This window comes from Melanostigma gelatinosum, assembly GCF_949748355.1.
Source record: "Melanostigma gelatinosum genome assembly, chromosome: 7".
Classification (NCBI taxonomy): Eukaryota; Metazoa; Chordata; class Actinopteri; order Perciformes; family Zoarcidae; genus Melanostigma; species Melanostigma gelatinosum.
The window spans coordinates 7,426,367-7,438,433 of record NC_136640.1 but is presented as its reverse complement, the minus strand read 5'-3'; the positions used below and the strand labels follow the sequence as shown (position 1 = coordinate 7,438,433).

Here is a 12,067-nt window from a genome sequence, read left to right as displayed (position 1 = left end):
TACGTGATTAAAAAAAACATTTGCACTTGTGAGGTCTCCAGATGTTTTTCCTTTCATACAAAAAAAAGACACGATGCATTCTGTATTTTTAATTAGAACTTTCCTTGCTTTTTCAGGGTTTCTAAAACTTCCCTCCTAAACAAGTGAGCCGATGTCAGACGCTGTGAACGTTGCCCCGAGTTTTCTGAGCATCAAACCCCACAACTGAGGATCCAGATCAACTGGTGCCACAGTCTCCAGTATGCGCTCAGTCGGGGGTCTGACGTCCCGTCAGCGCTCAGATTGTGGTCACACAAAGCAGCACCCAGATCATTTTCAGGTGGTCGCGGTGATCAAACTGAATCATGTCTGGTGACGTGTCAACTCATCCAGCGATTCTTCCTGCAGTGTAGCACGTCTTAAGAGCAGAGAATCAAAGTACGGTTCGGTTCCCAAATCAAATATGCCTTTAATGCCGAAAGAACGTGAAAAGTCAAGGTTTCTCTTTTTGAATCTCGGCTCTTTGATTCATCATTGATGTATAGCACAGTTAATGCATCCATTGTGTATATTCATCAATACCAGTACCTCTGCTCACAATGCTCAATTCTTTTTCAATAATTAACATAATTTCATTCAGAGCCAGGAAGCATTTTAACTTTTTTTTTGTCTGAGAAGAACTTTCAAAATCTCCCAATGGAAGCAGTTTGCATCACCGGCATTCATTCAAATAGCACGAAGCACTTTGGACGTCGTCTTGTAGACTGACGGCATTTTAGAGTAAATAGCTTGCATACGGTGCGATACGTTGTCGCCTTTTTGATTTCCAGGTCGCACAAAAAGGCTGTGGCTCCTCAAGAAAGGGGTTTCCAGTCCTACTAGTCCAGTTCAGAAGACACAGGTCATGAGACCTGAGGTGTCGGAGGAGAAGCGGCGAGGCCTCAACTGCAGCACGCCGGAGCCGCAGACCCACGCGCAAACTCCAGGTTGTGACAGTATATGGAGTGTGTGGATGCGCAATTTTTGGATTTGAATCGTCTCCAGCATCCATATCTTTTTGCGTTGTTTCTTAAAAAAAAAAAATACCAATAAAAAAAGAGTCAAGAAATGAACTTTCCTACAGAGGCGCGGTGGGTCATAGGTTCATACGTAAATGCTCGGGCCGCTTGGCCATGCTGGGATAGGCTTGCTGCTTCATCTGGCCCAGGTTGACCCCGGCAGGCTGACGGATGGGAAGAGGGGCCGAGGCCTCGGAGCCGGTTGTGACATCCATCTGCTCCGGGGTGGACAGCTCCATGGCCTGGTCCTGAGGTGACTGGAGGACACTTGGTCCTGGGCCAGGGCGAAGGGGGCTCCGAGCCCAGCACTCCCCGCCTGAGAACTTGACTGGGCTGAAAGCACGGAGAGGAAGGACACGGGACAGATGTAACCAAGAGGCATTGGTAACTATGTGCAACATGGAAGATATATTTGCATGTATATTCTGCTATCATTTTTGGTCTTAACGAATTAGTCCGCAAGGTTGAAAAAGCCAAAACTCATATGTTCAATAAGCTGTTGTTAAGGGTGCAGTTAGCACGACGTAAACAATATTTCTCTTAGTGAGAAATATCAGGAATTAAACGAAGTCTCAGGGTGGGAATAAGGGGTTGATTTTGCCAACCAGTACAAGTGGCTGCTGCAGACATGCCCAAATACCTGAGGGGTGTTCTCGGGCTGCCCACGATGCGTCGAGGTGAGCGGATTTTTGCCTCAAATGCGAACCTCTCTTTGATGTTTTCCAGGACTGACGGAGCAACGTATGTGAAACCCTACAGGAACAGAGACATCAGAGACAAACACAGATCCGGTTGGTGCACGCTCACTTCTGAGGGGCAGGAAGACTTTATAGACTCTTCATTAGCGAGTCAGAAGCAGCAGCGTGAATCAGCAATGCAGTGACTTTCAATCTGACAGTTGTTGCTCCACCTGACTGATTTGGTTGTGTGTGCTGCTCTGTGACGCACTGCGAGTATTACGCATAAGCAATTCACTTTATGGGCAAAATACTGATCAACTACAAGCCTGTTTAACGAATGTTTATTGTGGTTGTTTTTTTACATTAATTAAGGTAAAATGGAAGTAATTAAGATGAACTTAATTGTTACCAAAAGCTTGTGAGTAATTCATTTAAAATGAAACTGAAAAGGCTCTCAACATTCTTTCTTTTGTGTTCACGAGATAATAATAAGATCACATCCATGTCTGTCTAAAATGTCATAATTATATCCTGTTATTTGTCATAATTCACGAATGTACGGAGGCAGAAGGAAACAAACAAAAGACGTGAACACGCAGTCAGAGAAGTTACCAGGAAGGCTTGATTGGCACTTTCACTGAGCGTCGAGTCGTCCGGGCTGTCGACCGGCGTCTGGCTGGTGAACTTCGAGTCGAACTGACTCACGTCTTCAGCTGATTGCTGCCAAAATAGAAAGAGAAGACAAACAAGAGGTGAGGAGGTGCAGCAACATGAGCAGATGTGTCAACTAACAACACGCAGGTCTGGAACAAGAGACGACCTGGGCTCGATTACCAAACACTCGATCGGCTGCTTCAACCTGGGCCGGTAACCGGAAACAAAACTCATCTCGAGCTCACAGAGATCTAATTCCAACATGTAATTCAGAACTCCGTGCTCCTCTGATACTCACCAGGAAAGGTTTGAAGGGGGGCTCCACTTTCCGGGCCAGTAAATCCTCCCAGTTGATGTGTCTGAAGAAGGGATGCGCCTGTGGGACATCAAATACAAAGACAGGGCCATAAGACTTAGCTGCTACATCGGGGAGATGTGAAACAACAGTATGTTACCACCAGTACGTCCTGAGAGGTAATAATATTCTCACCTGCACCTCTGCGGCGTCTCCTGCTGCCGCTCCCAGCCGCGACGAGGCGTTCCTCTTTAACAACTGTACAAGCAGCAGTCAAGTGTCAGAAGAACGCTTACACAACAACGCCACACTTATTTTGGATAAACACGCGTCGTATAAGCTGTAAGCGAACAGGAGATACCCGTTTCAGGAGATCTCTTGCTTCTTGTGTGAGGTAGGGTGGGAGGCTGAGCTTACACTTCAGGATCTTGTCAATGGTCTTTTTGCGGTTTTCACCAGTGAACGGTGGCTACAGTGGGAAAAGAGAGGAAGGGGGGGTTACACAAACATTCCCAAATCATGACTCATATTTTATAATAGTAGAACTTTTTTTTTTATTTTAATGTGAAGGTTTAACTGACCGCTCCTGTGAGCATGTCGTACATCAGAGCGCCCAGACTCCACCAGTCTACTGCTCTGTTGTGTCCGCTTCTCATCAAGATCTCTGGGGCCCTGCAACAACACGAGTGCACACCTGTTACTCACGAATGAACGCAAATGAGTCGATACGAAACGCGGGAGAAGAAGGAGGGGAACGAGTGAGTGAGGAGGCATATTTGCATGCAAGCGAGTGGGATTGAAGGACTGCTCCACTTGCATGTATTCGATGGTACCGCAGAAAGTGTGCGTGACTGTGCCGTCGTGAATTGACTCTTTACACAATCCAAAGTCTGTCAACTTCACATGCCCTGGAAGGAAAAACAACATGTTCAGATTCAATTGTTGATAATCATGAAATTGTCAACATGGTCTTTATTTACTGTTATTTCTGTGGCATGATATTTGTGCATATGGATAGTGATGTTTAGGGACAAATACAAAGAAATGTAAGACATCTTCTTTGGATAAATCATATAGGAAGGTTTGAGATAATTTCATCACATGTACACACACACACACCGTGGTTGTTGAGCATGATGTTCTCTGGCTTCAGGTCTCTGTAGATGATGCCCTTCTGGTGCAGGTGGCCCAGAGCCATGGAGATCTCAGCCAGGTAGAAACTACAGAGAAATACAAAGAAAATAAACCGATAGTCTGCCGAGATATCTGTCCGTCCCTATTCAATAAAACCGCGAACAACACTCACCAGGCTGTGTCTTCCATGAAGATGCCCTCCCTCTCCAGCTGCATGAACAGCTCTCCTCCTGCGCAGGTGAAAACATTTTTATGCTGTTAACACGGGTGATGCACATACATCCCTCCCGCCTCCACAGGTTAGGTCGCAGCCCGGAAGAGACGAGCCGGAGGAAGTGATTTCACACTTGCGTAATCTGCATTGATCTTCCTTTAGTGTGCGTTGTGTACCAGGTGTGTGTGTGTGTGTGTGTGTGTATTTCTCGTACTGACCACTCAGGTACTCCAGGATGAGGTACAGCTTCCCTCCGGTCTGGAAGGCGTAGATGAGATCAACTATGAAGGGATGCTTCACCTCCTCCAGGATGTTCCTCTCTGCCTTCGTGTGGGCCGTGTCCTTGGCGTTGCGTACAATCATAGCCTTGTGCCCCCGAACCCGAAGAAGTACACCAACATTAGTCAACTCCAGAGGCAGACGGAACGGTGAAACAATGGCCATCTTTCCATCCATGCAGATGTGAAGCGCACTGAACGACAAATATGTCCTGCCAACAGTCTGTTTATCGCCAACTTATGAGCTGCTTTTGTTCTGTGGAAGAACGATGACGTCAATAGTCCGAGCACTACTGGGATTGTATTTGTACAGTGTCTTCTGTTCCTCCAGCTCTCTCCTGCTCATGTTTGTGTTTGCTAACCACTTCTGTCAGAAAGCTAAAGAGCCGCCTGTCGGCAGCAATGTTGTTTCAGCTTTGAGTGTCAGAACTACAACCGAGGCTGAGACACGCCCGTTGATTTGAAATGGTGCAGTACGAGCTTGCTGACTGAGAGACTTTAATATGTCTTTGCAATTCACTTTTTGGTTGAGACCGATTAGGAATCGTGCATTGCTTACTGAATTTTAAGCCCTTTCCGGCTCGCTAACTGGGCCTTTGTTCACTTTGCAGGACTACCAAAAGTAACTAACCGTCATCCACTAACTGCTCTACTATGCTATGGGCTATTGCTTCCTGTAATCTGGGCCCATTTTTATCAAGCAACTAAGAATCCCTGTAACTCAACCTCGGAGCAGGAGTTATTTATGAGCCTTGCTACACACGCACAGCAAGGAATCAAAGTTCTCATTTAAGAGTAAATGACATAATTGGTATATGGCACTTATTCATCATTCTCTGTGGTTCGATGTGCAATCAACAGATTCAAATCAAAGCAGGAAAATCTAAATGAATGGCCGCATACATCATTATGCTACTTGTATTACAAGATAGTTTCGTTCACAAAAAGACTACAAATATATTTCATCTGAAAATAAACATGATACATAAATTACACGCGAGTATATAATTACATTTAGAGGTGGAACAATAGCAGCCATAGCTATAACGTTCTACATCGTTGCTGTTGTAGCTATACTTTAGCTTTGAATTCAGTGTAAATTGCAATACAATTTAACTGATACTGATATCTTACTCTGAGATGCTTCATAAATACGGGCCCTGGTCTCTAACCCAAAAACTACAGGGCCGCCTGCCACTTTGAAGCTGAACGATTGAAAACGACCGGTTGAAATCTGGCAGGTCTTCAATGTGTCACTGGGGTCATTTTAGCCAATTAAGCAGAAGCGGCGTGAACATCACGCGGAATCTAACGGGCTGAGGCAGAGCGTTTTTAAGTGCCAAGGCTGCAGCAGCGCAGATGGCAGTCTACCAACGAGCAGTGAAATCCTACCCCACCACTGGCTTCAAGGACAGCCAATATTTGCAGACGGAAGCAATATAATGTTTATTTGTAAAAACAAGCATGCAATTGCATTCACAGGATACAAACTTGAGAGCGGCGGTACACTGCTCTAATGATCGATATTTAAGCAGAAAGATTTACCTTTTTTAAAACTTTCATGGCAAATATTTTGCCTGACGCAGCTCCAACAACTTTTCGAACTTGAAAGACCTGCACAAAAGGGGAAATGATTGACATGTTTAAGATACAACACTTGAAAGAATTTCGAGTCAATACAACTCAGTCCTTTGCATTCTAGAGGGACAATAATCCAACGTGTGTGCATTTGTAGGCGTGTGTGCGTGTTAAGTATACTTTCTCAAGGCTTCATGCTTCTTGGGTACCTTTCCATAACCACCTTTCCCCAGGACCCGCAGCAGCTCAAAGCACTCGGGTCTGATGTTCTCTGTCCCCTGATTGACGTTGTCCTCCGATATCTCAATCTTCTCACAGTCGTCCATGTTGCTGCAGAGACACATTCAATGCATTGAGTTCTTGTTTTTCCACTGATTCAAATGCAAAAAAAAAAGAAGAACAAAACATACATGCATACATGAACATAAGCACGGAAGGACATAGTGAAAACTTACAACTCAAATCCACTGCACTGGTCCATGATGTCACCGATTTGAACCTGCAAGGAAAAGTAGAAAAACGACATAAACACAAAAGTCATTCTGCTTTTCTGTTCTCATGAGGAAGAGGATGGACTGCAATGGAGAAAACATGAGCAGTGCTCGAAATCACAATTTGATTGAGTGACTTTCTTTCTTCGGTTTTTCATTTCTTATAGGGAGCCTTTGATCTCATAAAGACATTTCTGTATTTCATTTTTTTTTCCATGCGATTTAACGCTTTAAGTCTGTTTTATTACTATGATAGTACAGCATTTACAATACTTGTCATGCGATGCAAATAAATAGCTGTACAAAAAGATAAGGTGTTTGGCTTCACAATAAAACAGGAGCTGTGATGTGACACTGACAAACAAGAGCTGCGATGTGACACTGACAAACAAGAGCTGCTGTGAAGTAACAGTTTCCCAATTCGGGCTATATAGATAAAATAATAAGCAAAAATGGATTATCTTAATGATAAACACACACCTGATGTGTGTGCATATAGTTAATATGGCCTATTCAATGACTGTTCTACTACTTTAACAGCATGTGATCATTGTTTTGCAGTAATAATATACAAGATTGACAATTGCATGAAGCAGTATTTACACGTAATTTAATAATAATAATAATTTGTCAAGCCAGTTTAATGTAGTTGCTGTATTAAATTAGGTGTACAGTCAGTTGTGCTGCTGTATTTCAGGCTCGGTGTGAATAGAAACACACAGACACCAGCTCTATGGCCACACAGTCACACTCTGTAGCAGTCTTGCCAAAATAAACTGTTGCACACCGAGCCACATTTATCACTGCAGCACCTGTGGCCAAGTAAGGCTCTGCTTGCACAACTCTTAACATGACAGCCACGGTTCTATTTAAACGAGACGGGATTAAAAACACATGCAGTTCACCGCTGAGCTATCGCTACTAGTAGAATAGAAACAGAACGAGTGACAGCTCGCTGTCATGATCGCTGTCAGGCTAACGGTGGCGAGCTAGCATTAGCCTCTGCTAACCCCGTTAGGCCTGAGAGCGCCGGCTGCAGGAGCAGGGCCTGTGCCAGGCTAGCAGGCTAACAGGCTAACAGCTAGCTACTCTGCGTGGAGAGTTTCTGCCGTGACAACTCTCGCAGTCACGTCTCAACCGTTCTCCATGAAAGTACCTCCTCGTTCTCATCATCGTCGGAGACATTTTCCTCCGGCTGGTCCAAATCAATGTCAAACATTCCGGCCATGGCAGCGCTTCGCTCAGATCGCTCCGTCACAGACCGCAAGAATAGCAGGCGTCTCCACACCTCATGGACAAACACACACCGCCGCCATAACCGGCTACTACACTGAGCATGCGCATTGCAACACCCGACAAAAAGGGGCGGTGCCCTGTGTGACTCGCTTTTATTTTTGGTCATAAAACTACATCAGTGTATTCACTACAAATTCAAATGAAAGACGAAATAAACCTCATCAAATCTTTCCATTGCCATTCATAACAAGCCGTTTCTGACTGTACTATTTGGGTCTCTGGTCACACCTAAAATAGTCAGGTTAATTTTAAACATGAACATTCTCCGCAACTAACTGACATGTTTTATGCTTGAAACAATTCAGTCCACGTTGAAGAAACTATGTTGTTGAAATGTTTTTGTCATTCTCATTCAATTTCTATTCTAATCACAAACACCCCAGTCGCATAATAAATTACCATTACTTATAAACCCCTATTATAAGAATACAATAATATAATATAACAATATAACAATATAACAATATAACAATATCATAATATAATAATATAACAATATAATAATATAATAATACCCAATGTACATTACATCATATTACTTAAATCAGATCTTATCACATATGCATAGCAGCTTTATTTTGAAAGTGTTGACAGTTCGGGCCGGAAACGCCATTTTAACTTCTCGTGGCGGATGACGACAGGACGTGCTCCGCTTTTAAACAACAAAGATGCTGACAGCTCCGTGGACTCAGTCATGAAACCTTTCAGACTGTATGTTCAGATACTCTGATCGGGGAAAACTATCGATCCTCAGAGAACATGTCCATCGTAACAGTTCAGCTCGGTCAGTGCGGCAACCAGGTGGGCCACGAGCTCTTTGACGTCCTCTGCAGCGATGCTCTGGAGGGACAGAGGAAAGTGTACAGCACAGCGGGCTGCGAGCGATTCTTCCACCAAACCTCACGTGGAGGTAAACACCTGATCGATGTCCTCCTTTATTGGGTGAAATAGGCGTCTAAATAAATAATAAACACACGTGTTTAATTGTCATGTCTCCCTGTCTAAACCAGAGCTCGTAGCCAGGGCGGTGCTGATTGACATGGAGCCCAAAGTGATCAACCAGAGTATGAGCAGGGCTGCGAAGTGTGGCATGTGGAGGTATGGAGAGTCTTCCCACTTCAGCCAGAAGCAGGGCTCTGGGAACAACTGGGCTAATGGGTAAGGCCATTTCACCGTTTACTGTAAAATATGTACAAACTAATAATCTGGTAAATACAAATAACACAGTTTTTGTTATAGTAGTATGAATATTACAAAGCAAAACATTGGAAATCCCCTCATCATTGTGTAAACATGTCAAAACGTTCCCAACTCAAGGCCTATTTACGAGCATTCTTCCCTGAGCTTTCAGCTGTTGTGGATGGGTCTGATGACTTAACTCAATAGCTCATAATCTGTTATGATTTATAAGTTAAATATGACTCATTATGGGTTCATTTGCAGATGATTTTCTCTTATGTCTTGTAACTGTTGTCAACAATGCCCTTATATTCTGTCAGAGCCGAAGTCGTGTCCGTTTAGTGTCATTTATTACAAAGAAAAGCATCAAATTATCACAATTGAGAAGTTTTTGCTTGAACATTTTACTGAAATGATTGATTATCCAAATATTTGCTCGTTAATTTTTAGTCGATCCGCTAACTGATCAATTCATTGTTTCAGCTCCGAAATGAAGCATCAAAGTTCATTCTAGACCTTTTTAAAAATGGCAGTTTGACAATAACAAGCTAGTAAACAGAGTTTGTACCTCAACACAAACACAGGAAAAGCAGTCCTGTGTTTAGGAATGAATTGGGGAGAAAAGCTGGTAATGTGCTTCTTGTGTCCCACCAGGTACCGTGTCCACGGGCCTCGTCACAGAGACGTGGTGGAGGAGCTGGTGAGGCGAGAGGTGGAGCGCTGTGACAGGTTGGCCGGACTCATGGCCATGATGAGCGTGGCGGGGGGAACGGGGTCCGGCGTTGGCACTTACGTTACTCAGTGTCTCCGAGACATCTACCCCAAAACCTTCATCCTCAACCACCTCACCTGGCCGTACGGGACCGGGGAGGTAACGGAGACGACTACCGAGTGTTTAGTCTTTAATATTAGAATAACGTGCTGTTAAAATCTTTCACCTGTCCTCTCAGGTGATTGTCCAGAACTACAACTCTGTGCTGACGCTGGCTCACCTCTACCAGCTGTCCGACGCCATCCTGGTGCACGAGAACGACACGGTGCACAGGATCTGCGGGCAGCTGCTCAACATCAAACACATCTCCTTCGGCGATGTCAACAAGGTGATCGCTCACCAGCTGGGCAGCGTCCTGCAGCCCGCGCTCACCGCCGACTCCCACGGCGTCTACGGCAGAAATCCTCTGGGTGAGCCATGCCGAGACACGCAGGGCCCGGATGGAGAGGCGGAGTCTCCACGGGGAATGTTGTACCCTGTGCCGTCCTCACGAGCCAGCACGTCTCACCCCTAATGTGGACTTTACTCTTTGTCGTCTCTCAGGTGAGTTGGTGAGCGCCCTCGCGTGCCACCCGGAGTACAAGCTGCTCAGCGTGTGCACCATCCCTCAGATGCCGAGTTCCTCCATGGCCTACAGCACGTTCAGCTGGCCGAGCATGCTCAAACACCTACGACAGATGCTCATCTCCAACACCAAGATGGAGGAAGGCAAGTTCTGTCAAATTTAACCTCGTAGTTCAGTTTCAGATGAGTTTATTGAGCTATTTTATGGCTTGAAAGTGAGTGTAATCCGTTGAACACTTCTGAGAATCGCTGTTTTTCGTCCCGTCTCAGGTATAGACTGGCAGGTGCGTCCACCTGCAGCTTCTGAGCGGACCAGGAGTCTCACAGGATCCAGCTTCAACCGCTCTCTGGCCAACCTGCTCATACTGAGAGGGAAAGACGTTTACAGCGCAGAGACAGGTCTGGGTGAAATGTATTTATTTTACCTGATTAATCCACAACAGTCACGAGGGATATGACGACATTTTAGAACGATGTGGCGCTATGCATGAGATGTAAACTGCGTGTACCGTCCACAGGTGGCTTCGAGGACCCGGCCCTGTACACCTCCTGGCTCTCATCAGAAGAAGCTTTTAACTCGTGGAAATCCCCAGTGCCTTTTAATAAGTATGAAAAATGTGCCACGCTGGTCAGCAACAGCCAGGCTCTGCTCAGACCTCTGGACAACATGGTGGGAAAAGCCTGGAACATGTTTGCGTCCAGGTGAGTCAGCCCCGTTACTCAGGAAAAAAATGCTTAAATGTCACTTTTAGGAAATGCTGGGTCCAAACAGTTTCTTTTTAATGTTTTATTTCCTCTGTTAAAGGGCCTACATCCACCAGTACATTAAGTTTGGGATCTCAGAGGAGGACTTTCTAGACAGCTTCACATCTATTGAGCAAGTCATCTCCAGCTACAAACAACTGCACTAGAAATGGAGAAAACTAACAAGCGCCACCTGCCCTGTGGACTGTATGTGCCAAACAGAATACCAATACGTGAGACATTGCTGCTGCTTTTCTTCTCTTTTTAAACATGTATACATTTTTTTTTATTTTTTACTTTTTTTTTGTTAAGGAACTGATTCCTTGATTTTTGACAATTTCTTTACACCAAAAGTAACATTAGGACACATTCAGATCCTCTTGTTGGAACTATTTTATTACATTTAATTAGTTATGGACTTTGATATTAGATCATTTTATCAAATGCTGCTTTCAGCCTTTAAAAGCGTTGAGAAAAATGTCAACTTCTACACTTCCATGACAACGCAGAGTCTCCATCTGCTGTAGACCATGTGTTGTGATGAAAAGCTCCCAAACAGATACAGAGTTATTCTTGTTAGAAAATGTTACTGTATGTTCAATTAAGTGTGTTGAGCAATTATTGGGAACAAAGAAAAGGGACAAGAGCAGTTAACATACTTTTCATCACTTTATTGTTCATTTGTTTGCCATCACAGTATTTCCAGATGTGGTCAGATCGACATAAAACCAAGGGTTCACTAAAGACCGGTCTGTGTTTCCACCAATGGACCGGCTGAAGTGCAGTTCTGACACGAGCCAAGCGGCAGAAACGAAATGCTGAAGGCCCAGAACTTCAGCCAGCTTACAGACTGTTGTTGCCGTGCTAGTTTAACAGCCAACACCAGTCTGATAAGCTAGCTGACGGGATGGGAAAGTTGAGTCAAGGATGTTCATGAGAATGTAGAAGCGGGGTCCACAAGCCGGAGTGGAGCAGAATCTGCAGAGTCCGTTTCAGGCCGGACTTCTCCCCGACATCAAGAGTCTGAATCAGCCCAGATAAACGACTACAAAGAGAACTATTAAGAACTGATGGTGCTGAACTGTTCACTTACCTTAAAGAGGATCATTAGCTCCGTCACGAGGGTTGAAAGAAACTTTACAAGTTTTTAA

At 44.6% G+C, this 12,067-nt stretch overlaps 2 protein-coding genes across 2 annotated transcripts; one reads left to right on the top strand and one right to left on the bottom strand.

Annotated features, from left to right (window-relative positions):
* Positions 1–74: 74 nt before the first annotated feature.
* Positions 75–7,669, bottom strand: rps6kb1b (ribosomal protein S6 kinase b, polypeptide 1b). Its single transcript, XM_079271470.1, has 15 exons — positions 7,518–7,669; positions 6,326–6,369; positions 6,080–6,200; positions 5,838–5,906; positions 4,233–4,380; positions 3,973–4,030; positions 3,786–3,886; positions 3,484–3,574; positions 3,248–3,338; positions 3,028–3,135; positions 2,862–2,924; positions 2,670–2,747; positions 2,330–2,437; positions 1,678–1,790; positions 75–1,370 (listed from the first exon to the last, which is right to left on the bottom strand). Exons 1-15 carry the CDS (start codon positions 7,587–7,589, stop codon positions 1,115–1,117), a joined length of 1,521 nt encoding a protein of 506 aa, XP_079127596.1. The 5' UTR covers positions 7,590–7,669; the 3' UTR covers positions 75–1,114.
* Positions 7,670–8,306: 637 nt separating this feature from the next.
* Positions 8,307–11,938, top strand: tubd1 (tubulin, delta 1). Its single transcript, XM_079272730.1, has 8 exons — positions 8,307–8,567; positions 8,668–8,815; positions 9,491–9,707; positions 9,787–10,018; positions 10,152–10,316; positions 10,443–10,571; positions 10,691–10,874; positions 10,978–11,938. The coding sequence occupies exons 1-8, from the start codon at positions 8,417–8,419 to the stop codon at positions 11,081–11,083; spliced, it is 1,332 nt and encodes a 443-aa protein (XP_079128856.1). The 5' UTR covers positions 8,307–8,416; the 3' UTR covers positions 11,084–11,938.
* Positions 11,939–12,067: the final 129 nt, after the last annotated feature.